Below are 21459 nucleotides of genomic sequence, written 5' to 3'. Positions count from 1 at the left end.
CTAGTAGTGCTCATGCTCTCTCACGTGATTGACTCCAGTCACCCAAATAAGAGGCCTCTTCCTCCCTGACAGGGAGGGAGCCTGCCCCCTTGATAGCAGCCCTATCCCCATAAACGAGCATGCTGGGCCCCTGATTTTGGACTCATCCACCTGAATTTGGGCCCCATCACAGGAATGGGGGCCCTCCCCACCACTCTTGAATGAGGCTGACAGCAGGAGGACAGTCACAGGGGAAGCAGCTTGGTAAGGATTACCTGGCTGTCTGGTAGGACAGACTGAATGGTCGGAAAGGAGAAAGTAGCTGCACTCTTCTACCTGCACTCCTTTGAGATAAAAGACAGCCTGACACTGCACTGGACTCTGGCTGTGCCATGAAACTGAGCTCAAATAATTTGCACCCTAAGCTGGGCACACTCATGGTGCTGGGCATCAGCCAAGTGCCAGTTAGGATGTGGGTTTTGTTTGCTGACACTCTGCAGCTGTGTGGTTTCTGATAATTGCAACGGAAAGGCGGTGACCCAGCTTTACTGAAATGGTTTTACTTTCAGATTCCTATTGACTCTTTATTTTTATGGCACAAGGCAAACCAAGCTGAACAGACACCCCTTTCGGAGCTGTGATCACTTTAGCTTCCAACAAAAAAAGAGTAAGTACTATTAGCTATTTAAAAAGATTTGAAAACTTAAAATACAAATCTGTGGGCCAAATCCTGAGTTCTCAGGAGGGGCTTGGTGGTGGCGGCGTGGGAATGCTCCTCTGGGATCTGGGTGCAGAGGAGACTCTGCGACACATGTTACCATTTCCTTTATGGGGACATTCTGCGGTGAGCCACCTTTGCAAAATCATCTCTGAACCCCAAAGAGGTGGGGTCGGGAATTGCAGCTCCCCCACCTTTGACAACCAGCAGTAAATCCACCCCCAAAGTGAACACAGCCTGAAGCAGCATTAACTTTCACAGGAGCCATCTCACATCCCCTTTGATTTTAATACAACGTCAGCTATCCTAAAAAATGAGGACAGGGCTTAACAGGGGGGGTGAAATTCCATCATTCATAACTGAAATCTACAGAGACACAGGGAGGTGGATTGCTCAAGGAAGGGACCCTCTGCACGCAGATCTCCCCATTCCCACTTAGAAACGGAACAGCTGCCTCAGCAGCCTTGTCCCCGCTCCCATCAGGAGATGGGCACGGGAAGCCAAGGGGCAAGGCAGCAGAACGCTTATCATCCCCCTACGTAAATCTGAGCAAACAGCCCCAGCCTTTACCCCACACAGTGGGGACCTCCCTTTACAGTGAGATTTCCAGGACAGTTCCCTGTGGGAGATTCTCTAACAGCACTGGTTTACGGTAGCCCCATTGCCTGGGACCTGCAAGGACAGGAGACCTGGACACAGTGTAGGGCACAGACTCCACACACTCTTCCCTAGTCTTCTGTGAAGGGGGCCCCAAGGGAGTTTTCCCTTGAGAGGGAACAATCTGGCCAAAGAGCCTGCTGCACTGTCTTTTTTTTTTTACTCTCACTGTCCCTCTAGCAACGTCAGGGCCAAGGCACGGATAGCCTAGCCTAGGGTTAGCGTCAGGCACAGGCCAGAAACCAATTACCAGGAATCAGGATTAAGAGACAAACCAGCAGGCAGTTAATATTCAGGGCTAATCAGAGTACCAGGAGGTCAGGATCAGAAGGCAGGAACAGGCAAACACTAAGCCAGCTGTATGAAGCCCAGTTGTACAGACAGCTTCCTCTTTCCTCCTCTGGCTTAAATAGGGGCTGCAGCCCAATCAGGAGTCTTGCTGCTCTACCAGTTACAGTGTAGGGGCGGGGCTTGTGCTCAAGTTCCGCCTCAAATAAACCCCAATCCCAGCTGCTAATTGAGGAGTGGGGGGTGTGTGTGTGATGGGTTGGACTCCCCCTTTCATGGTGCCACCGGATGTGTTGGGGTCCCACTGATGTGCCTATCCCACCAGCCTGGATTCCCCTTACTCAGTGCTGCTGTGTGAAAATTGCCCCCTCCCTCAGTGTGGAGGAAGATATGCACAGCTCTTTGCCCCCCTCGCCCATAGTAAATTGCACAAACTGGGTTTTAGAAAACAAAACAAGTTTACTAACTACAAAGGATTAATTTTAAGTGATGATAAGGGATAGCAAACAGAACAAAGTAGATCACTGAGCAAAACATGCACCCTAAGCTTAATTCACTAAAGAAACTGGTTACAAATAGTAGTTTTCATCCTAAATGTTGTATTAGGCAGGTTGCAGAGTTTCTGCAACTTAGAGTTCCAGGTATTTCTCTTCACAGGCAAGACCTCTGTCTCAGACTAGGTCTGAGTCCTCTGTCCCCAGAACAGTCTTAGGTGTTTACAGCAATCATCCTGGGTGGGGATACAGTGAAGAACTGGCAACCCTGATTAACTCACTCTCCGGTCTTAAATAGAATTGACATATAGTGGGAATTTTTTGTTTCCCTGTTTGATTCCCCCCACCCCCTTCAGTGGAAAAGTACCAGCTCAAGATGGTTTCCTGTACAAGGTGACATGATCACATGACCTTGCAATGTCAAAGCATCCATGAGACAAGGTTTATTTGTAATGTCCACAGGAAGGAAATCGAGGCAGGTGGGAGCTCAGCATCTTCAAAGTCTTATTGTTCTTCTTAATGGCCCATCCAGGCTGATTGCCTACTGTCTGGTGGGCGTTCCTCAAGTACACACACAGTTGGAATTGTTACATAGTAAATATTCCTAACTTCAGATATAGAAATGATACATGCATACAAATTGGATAACCACATTCAGTAAATCATACCCTTTCCAATGATACCTCACATAACCCATCTTGCATAAAACATCTTAGTTATGCCATATTCATATCATAACAATATTTCTATGAAGACTATGAGGTGTAGCATCACAATGTGGAGCCCTCCATGGACCCAGGTTCAAGACCCGTGGGGCCTGATAGGCAGTCAATAAGTAGTGTGATAATTGTATCTGAAATTCTGAAGTGCAGTCCAGACCAGTGAAGAACAGCCATCTCTGATCCTGTAACCCTGAGTGCCTTACACTGCCTTGCTACTGGGGCTCGCTGCCTGGAATGCCTGCAACAAGCACGTATCCTAAGTCTATGTATTAGACAACTCTGTTCCAACACTTCAGAGCCAGGAGCCTTCCTGCAATACCATTGGCTTCCATGGGTCTCCACCAGCCTTAGTTAACAACTGCTAAAGTGAGTCCACACTCTCCCCAGCCCTGACTTTCCCCAAAAAACATTGTTCCAGGACAGGGCTGGACTTTTCAGAACACATCAGAGATATAATATGTCCATTGCTTTTGTAAGAAGACAAGTATTCCACAATTTGCTACTTTAATTGGAGTTATTAAACAGTTCAGTTTAGACACAGCACTGGATTAGTTAAGATTGAAAATAAACAAGTTTATTCAATTACAAAGAAAATTACCTGGCAGAGCGGGGTGGGGGCTTTGGGGAAGGGGGTGGAATTGGGGCGGGGCGAGGGTGGTGCAGGGGCTGGGCCATGGGAGGGGGGGCTCAAGCACCCACGGGGCAGAGGGGAAGTCGGCGCCTATGCCTCTTTAAGGCCTGGTCTACACTGGGGTGGGGGGGAGTGAGCTAAGTCAGTCTAAGTTATGCAACTTCAGCTACGAAAATAGCATAGTTGAAGTCGATGTACTTCGAGTTACTTACCACGGTGTCTTCGCTACAGTAGGTCGACTGCTGATGCTCCCCCGTCGACTCCGCCTAGGTTTCTCGCTCCGGTGAAGTACTGGAGTTGACGGGAGAGCGCTCGGCGGTCGATTTATCGCGTCCTCACTAGACGGGATAAATCGACCCCCGCTGGATCGATCGCTCTGGAGGTAAGTGTAGACATGCCCTAAGTCTCATGTTATCCCTTATATAAGCCCGAGCAAACATCTTATCATTAGACAGGATCTCCCTAGACTGGGACAGAGAGCGGAAGGTAAGTGCCCTTTTGAGGTACAATAAAATCTGGAAACTTCTTAGCATACAAATCTCTGGGCCAATCCTGCGCACCTTACTTTTACTCAGCCCTTGCTTAGACTTCAGCTGGGAGTTTACCTGAGGTGAGGTATGAGTTAATAAAGATGGGATGTTGGCACCAAGTCAGATAAGGACGTGCATGAATTTAATAGAAATGTCAACGATGAATATGCCAGGAGGGTATTTCACTCTACTTACAAATGGGATTGCTGCTAATCTAATCCCTGCCTTTCATATTTACCTCCTCAGGGTCCAAAATATTAGAGACAAGAATCCTGGTAATTACTACAATAGACATGCTGGTATCTAACTAGCAAAACAGCTAACCCCTCATTTCCTGCCCTGGGAAGGAATAGACAGGTAAAAGGAGGAGCTTTGAAACAGCGGGCCAGGAAGGTGTGAGTGATCCAGAACTGCAGTTCAATTTTGGCAGCATTATTGGAGTTGGCCCTCTCTCAGCCGCACGGGAACTAACACCCAGTTTGCATGAACCCAGTGAATTGCTATAGCTAATTTCCAGTATTATTACAGAACCATTCCACTTTCAACAGGAAATAGGGGAGGCTGGTGGGTCCGTCTCTCAAATTGTTTAAATGGCCAATCTCATGATCACGGACAAGGCACTTTCCTAGAGCGTTACTCGCTAAACTGAAGCTGTCTCTAGCAGCTTCACAAATCCTGTGTCTTCTGTCTTTTAAAAGCAAATCACTGCGGATCCTGTGATTCAGTGATAATGGCCACTGGTGACAAATACAGGATTCTATGCACCAAACGCAAAGAGCTGATACAACTTATTCAAAGAGACCCTGATAACATCGCGGATGAGTTACTTGCCCTGTCCATCATCACAGAGGAGGAGTACAACAGCTTCAATCAAAAAGAGGACATCGTGATCAAAATCAGGAAGTTGTTAATTCACATACAGAAAAAAGGGGAGTCAACCTGCCAGCAATTTCTGGAGTGTTTAGAAATCCTCTTTCCTGGCACCAATCAGAATTTACAACCTTCTGGCCATGGTAAGTCAAATCTCTTTCTATTTTATTTTTCATTAAAAAAAAAGGTAATAGCCATAACACTGAGAGAGAGACAGCATATTTCCCAACTATAACAAAATTTTGCATTATATATGTACATGAATGAACATAAGAATGGCCACACTGGGTCAGACCAAAGATCCTTTCTACTGATAGTGGCCAGTTCCAGGTGCCCCAGAGGGAATGAACAGAACAGGTAATCATCAAGTGATCCATCCCCTGTCATTCATTCCCAGCCTCTGGCAAACAGAGGCTAGGGACACCATCCCTGCCATCCTGGCTAATCACCATTGATGGACCTATCCTCCCATGAATTTATCTAGTTCTTTTTTGAACCCTGTTATGGTCTTGGCCTTCACAACATACTCTGGCAAGGAGTTCCACAGGTTGACTGTGCATTGTGTGAAGAAATACTTCCTTTTATTTGTTTTAAACCTGCTGCCTATTCATTTCATTTGGTGACCCCTAGTTCTTGTGTTATGAGAAGTAGTAAACAACACTTCCTTGTCTACTTTCTCTATACCAGTCCTGATTTTATAGACCTCAATCATATCTCCCCTTAGCCGTCTCTTTTCCAAGCTGAAAAGTCCCAGTCTTATTAAGCTCTCCTCATAGGGAAGCTGTTCCATACCCGTAATCATTTTTGTTGCCTTTTTCTGAATCTTTTCCAATTCCAATATATATTTTTGAGATGGGGCGACCACATCTGCACGCGGTATTCAAGATGTGGGTGTACCATGGATTTATATAGAGGTAACATGATATTTCTGTCCTGTTATCTGTCCCTTTCTTAATGATTCCCAACATTCTGTTTCCTTTTTTGACTGCTGCTGCACATTGAGTGGATGTTTTCAGAGAACTATCCACAGTGACTCCAAGATCTCTTCCTTGAGTGGTAACAGCTAATTTAGAACCCGTCATTTTATAGGTATAGTTGGGATTATGCTTTCCAATGTGCATTACTTTGCATTTATCAATATTAAATTTCATCTACCATTTTGTTACCCAGTCACCCAGTTTTGAGAGATCCTTTTGTAGCGCTTCGCAGTCTGCCTGGGTCTTGACTATCTTTAGTAATTTTGTATCATTTGCAAATTTTGCCACCTCACTGTTTATCCCTTTTTCCAGATCATTTACGAATATGTTGAATAGTACAGGCCCCTGCGGGACACCACTATTTACCTCTTTCCATTCTGAAAACTGACCATTTATACCTACCCTTTGTTTCCTATCTTTTAACCAGTTACCAATCCATGAGAGCACCTTCCCTCTTATCCTGTGGCAGCTTACTTTGCTTAAGAGCCTTTGATGAGTGACCTTGTCAAAGGATTTCCAAAAATCTAAGTACACTATATCCACTGGATCCCCTTTGCCCACATGATTGTTGACCCCCTCAAAGAATTCTAGTAGATTGGTGAGGCATGATTTCCCTTTACTAAAACCATGTTGACTCTTCCCCAACAAATTATGTTCATCTATATATCTGACAGTATTTTTCTTTATTATAGTTTCAACCAGTTTACCCGGTACTGAACTCAGGCTTACAGGCCTGCAATTGCAGGGATCACCTCTGGAGCCCTTTTTAAAAATTGGCATCACATTAGCTATCCTCCAGTCATCTGGTACAAAAGCTGATTTAAATGATAGGTTACAGACTAGTTAGTAGTTCTGAAATTTCACATTTGAGTTCCTTCAGAACTGTTGGGTGAATACCATCAGGTCCTGGTGACTTATTGCTGTTTAATTTATCAATTTGTTCCAAAACCTCCTCTAATGATACCTCAGTCTGGGACAGTTCCTCAGATCTGTCACCTAAAAAGAATGGCTCAGGTTCGGGAATCTCCCTCACATCCTCAGCCATGAAGACCAATGCAAAGAATTCATTTAGTTTCTCCGCAACAGCCTTATCGTCCTTCAGTGCTCCTTTAGCATCTCGATCGTCCAGTGGCCCCACTGGTTGGCTAACTGTTCTCAAATTCTTTTTTGGCCTCCCTAATTTTATTTTTACCCTTCATTTGCCAGTGTTTATGCTTCTTTCCATTTTCCTCACTAGGATTTAACTTCCACTTTTTAAAGGATGCCTTTTTGCCTCTCACTGCTTCTTTTACTTTGTTGTTTAGCCAAGGTGGCTCTTTTTTGGTTCTCTATGTTTTTTAATTTGGGGTATACATTCAAGTTGAACCTCTACGATGATGTCTTTAAAAGGTTTCCATGCAGCTTGCAGAGATTTCACTTTTGGCACAGTACCCTTTAATTTCTGTTTAACTAACTTCCTCATTTTTGTGTAGTTCCCCTTTCTGAAATTAAATACTACACTGTTGGGCTGCTGTGGTGTTTTTTCTGCCACAGGGATATTAAATTTAATTATATTGTGGTCACTATTACCAAGCGGTCCAGCTATATTCACCTCTTGGACCAGATCCTGTGCTCCACTTAGGACTAAATCAAGAATTGCCTCTCCTCTTGTGGGTTCCAGGACCAGCTGCTCCAAGAAGCAGTCATTTAAGGTGTCAAGAAACTTTATCTCTGCATCCCGTCCTGAGGTGACATGTACCCAGTCAATATAGGGATAATTGAAGTCCCCAATTATTATTGAGTTTTTTATTTTAATAGCCTCTCTAATCTCCCTGAGCAATTCACAGTCACTATCACCATCCTGGTCAGGTGGTCGGTAATATATCCCTACCACTATATACTTATTATGAGAGCATGGAATTTCTATCCATAGAGATTCTATGGCACAGTTTGATTCATTTATGGGTTTTACTTCATTTGATTCTACTCTTTCACATATAGTGCCACTCCCCCACCAGCACGACCTGTTCTGTCCTTCCAATATATTTTGTACCCTAGTGTTACTGTATCCTATTGATTATCCTCATTCCACCAAGTCTCTGTGATGCCTATTATATCAATATCCTCATTTACCCATTTTATTATTTAGACTTCTAGCACTGGTATATAAGCACTTGAAAAACTTGTCTCCTTTGAGCTGTCCGCCATTACACAATATAATTAAATGGGACTCTTTTTCATTTGACTATTTCTGATCAGATCCTGCCTGTATTTTATCATTTTCCATCCTCTTGTCCTTAAGAGGACATAGAGATTCTCAATTAATAGATCTTCTCTATTAATAGTTCCTCCCCTAAGGGATGTCCGAACCACATGCTCCTCCACACTTGTCGGCCTTCCACCAGCCCTGAGTTTAAAAACTGCTCTATGACCTTTTTAAATTTAAGTGCCAGCAATCTGGTTCCATTTTGGTTTAGGTGGAGCCCATCCTTCCTGTATAGGTTCCCCCTTTCCCAAAAGTTTCCCCAGTTCCTAATAAATCTAAACCCCTCCTCCCTAGACCATTGTCTCATCCACACATTGAGACCTTGCAGCTCTGCCTATCTAACTGGCCCTGCGCATGGAACTGGAAGCATCTCAGAGAATGCTAACATGGAGGTCCTGGACTTGAGCTTTGCAAACAGGGACTGCTAACAGGGAGTTTCGAGAGGGAGTTTGGAAGGGGAGTGGGAAGGGGGCGAGGTACACTTGCCATTCTTTAAAACCTTTAAACTAAACTTTAATCAAAACTTCTTGTTTTAAACAAAAACCCTATCATTAACCTAGGTAGTTGTAGGAGAGACTGCAGGCAGAAGCCCAGCAGCAGATTGGGGGCTATCCAGTTTATTGCGCTCAGTGCAGCATGTATGATTACCTGCCCTGTGGGTGGGTGGCATATGTGTTCATTTGGTGCAAGGAGCTCCTGGCCCTCAGAGACCACGTACGGGCTTTGGAGGCCAGGGTGACAGAACTGGTGGAGCTAAGGGAGGCAGAGAGGTATGTTGAGGAGGCTTTCAAGGACACTGTAGATTTGTCCCACCTCCGGTCAGACAGCCCCAGCACTGTTAAGGAGGATGGAAGGCCCAGAGAAGGAGAGCAGTCAACGGGAACAGAGGGAAACCTTCCCATAGTTGGGACCCTCCTTCCAGATGATGTTGGGGTAGCCTCTTGCACTGAGGCTACCTCTCCAGGGGAGGGAATTGCAGTCATTAGGAAAAGGCAGGTGTTAGTAATGGGAGATTTGATCATTAGAAACATAGATAGCTGGGTTTGTGATGACCGGGAGAACCGTATGGTGACTTGCCTGCCTGGTGCGAAGGTTGCGGATCTCTCGAGGCATCTAGATAGACTTATGTGTTGTGCTGGGGAGGAGCCGGTGGTCGTGGTACATATAGGTAGCAATGATGTAGGGAAGGGTAGGAGAGACGTCCTGGAGGCCAAATTTAGGCTGCTAGGAAAGAGACTGAAATCCAGGACCTCTATGGTGGCATTGTCAGAAATGCTGCTTGTTCCATGCTCAGGGCCAGGTAGGCAGGCAGAGCTGCAGGGTCTCAATGCGTGGATGAGATGATGGTGTAGAGAGCAGGGGCTTAGATTTATTAGGAACCGGTTAGGTTCACTCCCTCTGGGGCACCTGGCATTGGCCACTGTCGGTAGACAGGATACTGGGCTGGATGGACCTTTGGTCTGACTCAGTTTGGCCATTCTTATGACTTCAATCTCTTACCTAGCAGCCTAAATTTGGCCTTCAGGACCTCTCTCCTATCCTTCCCTATGTCATTGGTACCTACATGTACCATGACCACCGGCTCCTCCCCAGCACTACACATAAGTCTACTTAGATGTCTCGAGAATGAAATGTTATGTCTGAACATTTAAATTCACTGCTGCAGTGGTTCTCCAGCTGTGGTCCAGATAATACTTGCTAGTGATCCATTTGTATGGTTTTACTCAATATTTCATTGCTTTTGTGGTTTTGATGTGGGTGTTGTTTCTCTTTATCAACCTTAACTGTTTTGAATGATTTTTTTTACATTTGAAAATCAGGAAAAAAATATAAAACTGTAGACATAAAGAGTACATAGAGACTAGTTGTAAAGCATCCCCTTCCCCAAGTCTCACCCAAATACCCTCACCATTCCTGCTGCAAGTCCAGCTCTGACAACCCATGTGTGGTTTGTGAGATTTGTTCTTTCAACTGGCAAACCATCTGTGATTTGCCAACCAGGGCTGCTGTCAGAGGAGCACAGGAGGTGGAAGCCATGTTCCTCAGAGCTACTCAGGAGCAACCTTCCCCTCCATGCCACCTGTGATATTTGGAGGGTACTGGTTTTTGCACATCCCTCAGCTGTCCATCTCTGATGGGAGAGTTCTTTGTGGCCTTTATCTTCACTGCAAGAGTTAGCTAGACTTAGTATACTCAAGTTACTGCACTTGAGCTAGCCTAGCTCTAGTGAGAGCAACCACACTTCAAAACAACACTGGAGTAACACAGAATGATTTGAGTAGCAGAGTGATTGGATTAGATGCTGCTGAGAGGTAACACTGGATCATTAGCTGCAGCTTCAGCGGCATGCACACACAGGCACAAGGTAGCTAACCTGAGTTTAATCTACACTTAACTACAGCTAGAGATTCTTGTTGGTGGACAAGAGTCTAGTTGGGGTAACACACAAGTTATTATTTAAACTAACTGTGCTGTGAAGACACATCCTGAGAACTGCACATCTTTGACTGACAAGCAGCCCAGCTACGTTCTTTGGAACAGTACGTAGATGGCTCCAAATGATTTTATATATCAGTTTTCATTGACTGCTACTCCTTCTACCCATCATTAGTTAGCTGATTACTTGTAAGCATCCTACACAGAGCAAAAGTATAAAAAAAAATGGTAAAAATGCCTGATTCTAAATAGACTCATAGATTTTTAAGGCTCGAAGGGATCATTATGATCATCTCGTCTGACCTCCTGCACATCGCGGGCCATAGAACCACACCCACCCCTTCCTGTAATAGACCCAGAGCCTCTGGCTGAGTTACTGAAATCCTCAAATCTTGATTTGAAGACTTCAGACCAGCAAGTGACTCCAAGCTGCAGAGGAAGCAAAAAAAAAAAAAAAAAAAGAGGCCAGTTTCTCTCCCAATCTGACCTGTGGGGGAAGTCCTTCCCAACCCCAAATAAGGGGCAGCCAGTTAGATCCTGGGCATGTGGGTGAGATCCAGCAGCCAAACACCTGGGAAACAAATCACTATAATAACACAGAGCCCTTCCCATCTAGTGTCCCATCTCCAGTCATTGGAGATATTTGCTAATAGCAGTCGTGGCTGAACCATATGCCATTGTTGGCAACCTCATCCTATTATCCCCTCCATAAACTTATCAAGTTCATTCTTCAACAAGGTTAGTTTTTTTGCCCCCACTACTCTCCTTGGAAGACTGTTCCAGAACTTCACTCCTCTGATAGTTCGAAACCTTCATCTAATTTCAAGCCTAAACTTATTGATATAAACTGGCTATCCATTTGTTCTTGTGCCAACGTTAGGACTTGACTTAAAATAACTCCTCTCCCTCCCTGGTGTTTAGCCCTCTGATGCATTTATAGAGAGCAGTTATATCTCCCCTCAGCCTTATTCTGTTAGATTAAACAAGCCAAGCTCCTTAAGACTTCTCTCATAAGGTAGGTTCTCCATTCCTCTGATCATCCTAGTAGCCCTTCTCTGCACCTGTTCCAGTATGAATTGTCTTTCTTAAACACGGGAGGCCAGAACTGCACCCAGTATTCCAGATGAGGTCTCACCAGTGCCTTGTATAATGGCCGTAACACTTCCCTGTCTCGACTGGAAATATCTCGCCTGATGCAAGGTCAGTTCTGGGCGCCACATTTCAGGAAAGATGTGGACAAATTAGAAAGAGTCCAGAAAGCAATGAAAATGATTAAAGATCTAGAAAACATGACCTATGAGGGAAGACTGAAAAAAATGGGGTTTGTTTTGTCTGGAAAAGAGAAGACTGAGAGGGGACATGACAACAGTTTTCAAGTTCATAAAAGGTTGTTACAAGGAGGAAGGAGAAAACTTGTTCTCCTTAACCTCTGAGGATAGGACAAGGAGCAATGGGATTAAATTGCAGCAAGGGAGGTTTCAGAGGGGCCGCAGAGCCCCGGGGCTGAAACCTGGCGCAGCGAGCACCAGTGCTGAAGCCAGGAGCGGCACGGGGCTGAAGCCAGCAGCCCTCACCCACACCCCAAGCCAGGGGGGCTGAAGCTGGGAGCCCCAACACCTGCCCCCTGAAGCTGGGAGTTGCACTGGGAGCCCTCTTGCCACTACACAGCCCATAGCTACCCCTTCCCTGCACCCTGAGCAAACCCCTTCCTGTACACAGCCCTTAGCTATCCCCTTCCTGCACCCGGAGCTATCCCCTGCCTACACACAGCCCAAAGCTACCCCTTCCCTGCACCCTGAGCTACCCGCTTCCCATACACAGCCCTTTAGCTATCCCCTCCTTGCACCCTGAGCTATCCCCTCACTTCACACAGCCCCTAGCTACTCCCCTGCCTGCACTTCGAACTGTTTTAAAACTTTTTGAACTGAGTCCCCCCTTTGAGTTATATTTTTTATTGCATCCCCCCACTACCCAGACAGCTGGGTGACCTCCTAAGTGAGTCAGGGGGTGAAGGGGGCACGCTGTCCCTGGACCCTGCTGTGCGGAGCTGGCTTGATCCCTGCCAGCCCTTGCCCCCCCCGAAATAGAAGTAAATCTATTCCTATGCCCAAGGGTGTCCCCCAGCCCAGAGCCCTGCACTCCCTGCCTCCCGCGGTGTTTTTATAGGATGTTGAAGGGGGCCTCAGCAAGAAAAAGGTTGAGAACCCCTGGTCTAGATAATACTTAGTCCTGCCGTGAGTGCAGGGGACTGGACTAGATGACCTCTTGAGGTCCCTTCCAGTCCTAAGATTCTATGCATCCTAGGATTCCATTAGCCTTTTTCAAGGCCATATCATATTGGTGGCTCATAGTTATCCCGTGATCAATCCATACACCCAAGTCTTTCTCCTCCTCTGTCACTTTCAACGGATATGTCCCCTTCTTATAGCAAAAATTCTTGTTGTTAGTCCCTAAGTATATTACCTTGCACTTTTCAGTATTATATTTCATCCCATTTCTATCACTCCAGTTGTCAAGGTCATCCAGATCTTGTATGATATTCCAGTCCTCCTCTGTATTGGCAATACCTCCCAACTGTGTGTCTTCCGCAAATTTAATTAGCACACTCCCATTTTTCATGCCAAGTTCATTAATGGAAATGTTATATAAGATTGGTCCCAAGACCAATCCCTGAGCAACTCCACTAGTAAACTCCCTGCAGCCTGACAGTTCACCTTCCAGTACAATACATTGTAGTCTCCCCTTTAACTGGTTCCTTACCTACCTTTCAATTTTCATATTAATACCCATCTTTTCCAATTGAACTAATAACTTCCCATGTGGAACTATATCAAGTGCCTAACTGAAATTCAGGCAGATTAGATCTACTGCATTTCTTTTGTCTAGAAAATCTGTTATCTTCTGGCATAGTCTTTCTTTTGCAAACCATGTTGTATTTTATCCCAATTACTGTTTGCCTCTATGTCTTTAACTATTCTTTCTTTCAAAATTTCTTCTAAGACCTTGCATACAGCTGAGGTTAAAATAAGAGGCCTGGATCACTTTTTTCCCTTTTCTTAAATATAGGTACTTATTTGCAATTCTCCAGTCATAGGGAAAATTGTTCCAGTGAGAATCTAGCAGCATAATTTTTCCCATGTGGAGGACAATCAGTGGATTATATTGGAATTGGAAAAGGTTCAGAAAAGGGCAACAAAAACTATTAGGGGTATGGAACAGCTTCCTTATGTGGAGAGATTAATAAGACTGGGACTTTTCAGCTTGGAAGAGATGGCTAAGGGAAGATATGATTGAGGTCTATAAAATCAGGACTGGTGTAGAGAAAGTAGACAAGGAAGTGTTGTTTACTACTTCTCATAACACAAGAACTAGGGGTCACCAAATGAAATGAATAGGCAGCAGGTTTAAAACAAATAAAAGGAAGTATTTCTTCACACAATGCACAGTCAACCTGTGGGACTCCTTGCCAGAGGATGTTGTGAAGGCCAAGACCATAATAGGGTTCAAAAAAGAACTAGATAAATTCATGGAGGATAGGTCCATCAATGGCTATTAGCCAGGATGGGCAGGGAGGGTGTCCATAGGCTGTCTTTGGCAGAAGCTGGCAATGACCGACAGGGGATGGATCACTTGATGATTATCTGGTCTGTTCATTCCATCTGGGGCACCTGGCACTGGCCACTGTCGGAAGACAGGATACTGGGCTAGATGGACCTTTGGTCTGGCCCAGTATGGCCGTTCTTATGGATTCTTTCCTGTTCTGATTAGGATCCACTTCAGCCTCAGGTCCACATCCCATATCTTAGCTCCTGTCAGACAGCACAGCCTTCTGTTCTCTGGATCAGCTCCGGTGACAGGCCTGTCTATTCTTAGTAGGACGTTCCCGGTCACATAGACCTCTCTCTTCCTGGTGTTGGTTCAATTCTCCAGCCTTCCCCCTTGTGTTATCTCTGGCTGCATGTCTCCCTGCCTTCTGTTCTCACTTGCAATCTTTGGCAAGTCTTCCTCTCTCCTCCTGGGGCTCTGAACTCTGGCTACCTCCATTGACTCTTCTCGTGGGTGACTAGCTACTCTTCTCTTCTTCCTTGCCCATCCATTTTCTGTTACTGCCTGCCTCTCCCCTTTATCCAGCTCAGCAAACCTGTTCCTCGGCTCTATTTCTTGTTCGCTAGCCGGTCTTTTCCTATGCCTTGTTTTCATAGTCACATGCTTCCACTGGCTACTCTCCTCATCCAGCAGCCTACATTCACAGCTCTTCAGTTTAGCTTGCATTGAGTCTTGAGTTTTCTCTTCAGCTTCCTCTCGCCTTCCTTCCATTATCTGCTCAAATCCTCTTTGAAACTCAACCATGGCTTCTAAAAGCATCTCCAAACCTCTGATCCACTCTTCAATCAAATCTAGCAGGCATAAAAAGGAAGCAGCTTTCAGGTACCCTCTTCAGAATGATATAAATCCTGCAGCTTCCACATCACTCATCTTCATTATCTCTTCCATTCCTTGGGTCCCTACCATGGCTGCTTCTGTAGCTGTCATAGCCTTCCCTCCTCAGCACCACTCAAAACAACAAGCACACACACACACGCACGCACACCCACCCCTTCCTGCAAACTCCTCTTACAAGCTCCCTCTCAAACTTCCCTGTTGTCAGCTCTGTTTTTTGGCTTCTGTGTTGCTGCTCATGTGCCGCTGGCTGCTTGGCTGCCTTTATAGGGTCCCTAATCAGGGATGCCTCGCCCCCTAATCAGGGCTCAGCTTTCATCAAAGGCTCTGCTTCTCTCACAACACACTGCCCACTACCAGACTGCAAACTGAAAAAACATCCCTCTCTATTGCTAAAACCAGTTGCCGTGTATTGGTGCTGATCTATGGTTTTAATTTTCCTTGTAGAGACAAGGCCCAAGGGAAGATTTAACCAGCAGCAAATGCATTTGTTACAAAGATGAGGTTAGCATCTAGCAACATTTCAAACAAAACGAAAGCATCACTAAGACCAAAAACAGCCAGGAACAGGTGGGGATTTTTCTGGCAGGGAGACTTGAAAACGCCTAGTATTTTTGCATACTGTCTGTTCTCCAAGTGTTTATCCAGTCCTAATTTTCTATGACCCAGGTGATGGGGCTCCCAACCTTCCCCCTAGGAAGATGATTCCACGGCCTCATAGGTCTCACTGTCAGGAAGTTTTTCTGGATATTGAGCCTAATCTTTCTTTCATTAAATTTCATCCTGTTTCTCCTAGTCATTTCCCAGGGCTCTAAGGGAGACACCAGAGAAGAGCTGGAGGAAAGGACAGAAGGTGAGCCACCAGGGGAATGGCGAAGGGAAAAGGGAGGAGCAGCAGCACTCACCAATGGATGGAGAAAAGAGACAGGATGAGAGGATAGGCTGTGGAAATAAGACATGATGTCATAAATATAAAGGGAAGGGTAACCATCTTTCTCTTTATAGTGCTATAAAATCCCTCCTGGCCAGAGGTAAAACCCTTTCACCTGTATAGGGTTAAGAAGCCAGGATAACCTCACTGGCACCTGACCAAAATGACCAATGAGGAGACAAGATACTTTCAAAGCTGGAGGGGGGAGGAACAAAGGGTCTGTCTGTCTGTGTGATGCTTTTTCTAGGAACAGAACAGGAATGGAGTATTAGAACTTGTTAGTAAGTAATTTAGCTAGAAATGCGTTAGATTTCCTTTTGTTTAAATGGCTAGTAAATAAGCTGTGCTGAATGGCATGTATATTCCTGTTTTGGTGTCTTTTTGTAACTAAAGGTTTTGCCTAGAGGGATTCTCTATGTTTTGAATCTGATTACCCTGTAAGGTATTTACCATCCTGATTTTACAGAGGTGATTCTTTTACTTTTTCTTTCATTAAAATTCTTCTTTTAAGATCCTGATTGCTTTTTCATTGTTCTTAAGATCCAAGGGTTTGGGTCTGTGTTCACCTATGCAAATTGGTGAGGATTTTTATCAAGCCTTCCCCAGGAAAGGGGGTGTAGTGCTTGGGGGGATATTTTGGGGGGAAGACGTCTCCAAGTGGGCTCTTTCCCTGTTCTTTGTTTAACACGCTTGGTGGTGGCAGCAGAGGGTTCAAGGAGAAGGCAAAGTTTGTCCCTTGAGAAAGTTTTTAACCTAAGCTGGTAAGAATAAGCTTAGGGGGTCTTTCATGCAGGTTCCCACATCTGTACCCCAGAGTTCAGAGTGGGGAAAGAACCTTGACACATGAGTAGTTTGTTTTCCCCCATACTCTGTCCCTTGGTAAAGCTCTCCATATGGCTATTCTCAGGGTAGGTACAAGCACTTCCTGGGCCATCTACAGACTCATTTGACTGGAGCCCTCCACCTCTGATTAGTGAGACTGGCTCAGGGAGTGCAGAGTGGAGTGGGTAAGACTCGCTGGGGTGAAGTATCACAGAACTGTAATATCTGCTGCACAGTGCTCAGGTGTCTAGTCACTCCCTCCTTATATAGTCTGCTCATGGTTGGAACAGCCATCAGAGAGATCCAATTAAAGGCCCTGTGTCTGAATTGGCCCTGAATGTAAATCCCTGCACGGTTACAGATCTGAGACTTTCCTCTAACTGCACTTACTCTTTATTAGACCTGGTAAGTTAAGTTAACTCTGAGTGCAAACACCAAAATTAAAAAATCAAAATCCACAATTAAAATGTAATACCTTGTGACACCTTCACAAAAGAAAAAGGTAGAAATCAAGTTAATTTCTGGCCTCACAGGTCACCTATCTTTCTTGAAACCCAATGAACAATTCTGGAACCTCGTAACAGAATTAGAACATTTAATCTACAATACGTAACAGCAAACTGCATTTTGCCTTCCTGTTCCCTGTGGTTAGCATTTCCTGCAGTGTATGAATTTTCATTGGCTTTATTTTTACTGTAGAAAAAGCTTCTTGGGGCATCTTCATCATTTTGAAAGGAGACTATATAACTATTAAGAATACAGAAACATCAAAAAAGTCTTTAAGAATCTGAGAGTTTTAATGTGGTTTCCTTTCTAGGATCTTCAGGTATGGAGAATGAACCCAAGAATTTAGGAGGCACTGTATTCTCAGAAAAAGAAAATGTTGAAGGTACTATCTCCTCCTTAATATGTTACTACAATTGTGTACCAGATAATGCTGGCCCTTTGAGGGTAGGCCCAACCCAGTGTGATGGCTTCCCCATCCCAGGGTGCCACCTGGAACTGGGGTACCACTGAGCCCCCTGACCCACCACACTGGGCTTCTCTCACACTGTACTCCTGTGACCAGCTGCAAAGCCCTCCAGCCTGAACTTTCCCCAGCATACATGCAGGTAGGGACACATCCAGCTGTAGTTACATTCAGGCTCTCTGACCAGCCCCTGTATAGGAAGGCTACAGTTAGGGCAACTCCCAGCTCCTCAGGCATGCACCCCCTCTGGAGTATAAACCCAAAATTTTACTGTCTTGCACTGCACAGGGAACTGTACAGCGTAAGCTCATAAAATTCAGCCCCTCACTCAATGTGGAGAGGAATACACAAAAGCCTTTTGCCCCTGAGCTAAGATTCCCATACATCCTGTCATAAAGGGAAGGGTAAACCCCTTTAAAATCCCTCCTGGCCAGAGGAAAAATCCTCTCACCTCTAAAGGGTTAAGAAGCTAAAGGTAACCTCTCTGGCACCTGACCAAAATGACCAATGGGGAGACAAGATACTTTCAAAAGCTGGGAGGAGGGAGAAAAACAAAGGGTCTGTGTCTGTCTGTATGATGCTTTTGCCAGGGACAGAACAGGAATGGAGTCTTAGAACTTAGTAAGTAAGCTAGCTAGCTAGCTAGGTATGTGTTAGATTATGATTTCTTGAAATGGCTGAGAAAAGAGCTGTGCTGAATAGAATGAATATTCCTGTCTGTGTGTCTTTTTTGTATCTTAAGGTTTTGCCTAGTGGGATTCTCTATGTTTTGAATCTAATTACCCTGTAAGGTATCTACCATTGTGATTTTACAGAGGTGATTCATTTTTACTTCTATTAAAAGTCTTCTTGTAAGAAAACTGAATGCTTTTTCATTGTCCTAAGATCCAAGGGTTTGGGTCTGTGTTCACCTGTGCAAATTGGTGAGGATTTTTACCAAACCTTCCCCAGGAAGTGGGGTGCAAGGGTTGGGAGGATTTTGGGGGGGAAAGATGTGTCCAAACTACGTTTTCTCAGGAACCCAGATAAAGTTTGGTGGTGGCAGTGGAAGTCCAAGGGCAAAAGGGTAAAATAGTTTGTACCTTGGGGAAGTTTTAACCTAAGCTGGTAAAAGTAAGCTTAGGAGGTTTTCATGCAGGTCCCCACATCTGTACCCTAGAGTTCAGAATGGGGAAGGAACCTTGACACACCCACTCCAACTCCCTGGTTTAGATAAACCAAAAACAAGTTTATTAACCACAAAAGATAGATTTTAAGTGAGTATAAGGGATAGCAAACAGATCAAAGCAGATTACCTAGCAAATAAACTAAACACACAAACTAAACTTCTTATATTCAATATACTGGATATGAATTAGCAGATTCTCACCCTAAGAGATGATACAAGCAGGCTGAAGATTCTTAAGGGGCAAGCTGCACTTGCTATACATCTTAGAACCCCCCAGGTGTTTCCTTCACAGGCTAGAAATCCCTTTAGCCTGGGTCCTGCACTTCCCCCAGTTCAGTCTTTGTTTTTGGGTGTTTCCAAGACTCTTCTTGTGTGGGGAGTGAAGAACCCTTATGATGTCACTCCCCATCTTATATAGCTTTTTCATATGGCAGGACAGTGGCGGATTTAGAGTTAGTGGAGCCCTGTGCTCAGCTTCATTTTTGCCCCCCCCCTCTCCCGGGACCCAGCCAAGAAAAAGAACATTCTCTCTTATCTCCCCCGGCCCCGCTGTTCATTATTTTCATTTTCTTCCTATTTCTTATAGGAGGACAATGAAGAACAAAAGAAAGTGAGGTACCTTGATTGTTTTGTAGTCTAACTTATTTTTCCACAGACCACTTGAAAATTGCTGAGGGTCTCAATGGATCACTTAATGATCTTTCCAAATATTGTTTGTACCATTAGCTAACTATTGTAAAGTTCTTTGGATAAGAGTGCTTATTAAAAAAAATGTAAAAAAGTTGGGGTGCAGGGTCTGGCCAGGAGTTAGGATGTGGGAGGGGGCTCAGAGCTGGGGCAGGGGGTTGGGGTGTTGAGCACTTACCTGGGGCAGCAAGGGGTGCAGGTGGGGATGTGGGGTGGGGGTGAAGGAGCTCCTGTTTGGTGCTCAGGGTGAGAGTGGGATGTGGGGAGGTGCAGGAGTCAGGGCTGGGGTTGTGTGAGGAGGTGCAGGAGTCAGAGAGGGCAGGGGGCTGGGCGGAGTCAGGGGGTGCAGGAGTCAGGGAGGGCAGGGAGCTGTGTGTGTGTCGGGGGTGCAGGAGTCAAGGAGGGCTGAGTGTGTGTCAGGGGGTGCAGGAGTCAGGGAGGGCGGGGACTCTATGTGTGTGAAGGGGGTGAATAAATTGGGGCTGGGGGCGTATATGTAGAGGGAGCACAGGGGCCCCACCTCTGCTCCGTCCTGCCCAGATTCTACCCCTTCACCAAGTCCCTGCCCCCAAGTGCGCTGCAGCCCTGCTCCTCCCCCTCCCTCCCGGAGCATCCTGAGTGCTGGCAAACAGCTGTTTGGAGGCAGGGGAAGTGCTGGGAGGGTCAGGGAGGAGAGAGGATGTGGCACGCTCGGGGAGGGGGGAGCTTGGCTGCCAGTGGGGGCGGGCAGAGCCTGCAGCAGGAGCCAGCAGGACCAAGCTTTTGCCCCTGCAGCTGCCCAGCCCTGGGGCCCCCTGTCGTTGGGGGGTCCTGTGCCAGGACACCCTGTGTTTTATGGTAAATCCTCCTCTGGGTGAGGGGCAAGAGCACAGCAGGGCATAGGTGGGGAGGATTGGTCCCCAGCTGGAGCAAGGCAGGGGCTGGGGGGCAAAAGCACAGCGGGGCAGGAGCTAGGGTTGGTCCCTGGAGCAAGGGAGGGACCAGGGGTAAACCGCAAGCGCAGCAGAGCTGGGGAGGGGGTAAACAGGATCCCACCCACACACCTACCCACATAGAGTGGGTACCTACTTTCTCCCTGGTTCTAGCCCCCCACCCTTCCTCTGCTGCAGAGCAGCTGAGCGGCAAGCAGGGACTCCATCCCCTCCACTCCACTCCGGGCGGTTGGTTGACAGCCCCTGGCTTTGGGGTTCCTGAGCCCAGGGGAGCCTGAAGCGGCAGACTGTCCATCACTGGCAACCCGGAGGAGCGGCAAGGCATGTGGAGTGGAGACGAAAGGAGCCCTCAGCTGGACAGCTGAGAGGAGGAGCGAGTGGGTGGGAGCAGGGGGAGGAGAACCCCAGGGTCCAGGTCGTCCGGGGAAGGGGCTGGAGAGGAGATCCAGCACTGCGGCTGCTGGGCTGTAGCAAAGGTGGAGTGCCGGGCCCGGGGGGGCCCCTGCTGTGCATGGGCCCAGTGCCATGGTGCCTTTGGCACCATTATAAATCCAGTACTGCCCCCCACCAGTGACAGCAGTCTGCCTGCCACTGTGTTCCTAGTGCCAGGCAGAACAGGAGCATTCCAATGATTTGTTCTTTGTTCCCCAAAGAGAGCAGCACACTCAGCTGTCGGATACTTCCCAGAGCTTTGAAAGGGGAGGGACGCATGCCTGCAGGGCAGCAGAAATCAAAACACTGAACAGAGCGATCAGGGCAGGCATTGTGGGATACTGGCGGAAGCCAGTTCTGTCCACAAAACAAACAGCAGTGTCTACACTGGCTCTTTGTCAACAATAAAGGGAGTGGGAAAGAAAAAACTCTCTCTCAGGGTGGAAGTTTTTTGTTGCTGAAACAAAGCGTTTTTCCCAGCAAAAGTCGCATTGCAGTGTGAACGCTCTCACTGTTTGGTCGCCAAAAGG

The 21459-nt window shown here is 46.2% G+C and overlaps 1 protein-coding gene across 1 annotated transcript; it reads left to right on the top strand.

Annotated features, from left to right (window-relative positions):
• Positions 1-574: 574 nt before the first annotated feature.
• On the top strand, positions 575-19475 carry LOC142072412 (caspase recruitment domain-containing protein 6-like). The gene is made up of 5 exons (XM_075129069.1): positions 575-646; positions 4266-5032; positions 15784-15840; positions 17558-17629; positions 19465-19475. Exons 2-5 carry the CDS (start codon positions 4750-4752, stop codon positions 19473-19475), a joined length of 423 nt encoding a protein of 140 aa, XP_074985170.1. The 5' UTR covers positions 575-646; positions 4266-4749.
• The last annotated feature ends 1984 nt before the right edge of the window (positions 19476-21459 follow it).

Source organism: Caretta caretta, chromosome 6, assembly GCF_965140235.1.
Source record: "Caretta caretta isolate rCarCar2 chromosome 6, rCarCar1.hap1, whole genome shotgun sequence".
NCBI classification, from domain to species: Eukaryota; Metazoa; Chordata; order Testudines; family Cheloniidae; genus Caretta; species Caretta caretta.
This window is presented reverse-complemented; position numbering and strand designations above follow the sequence as displayed.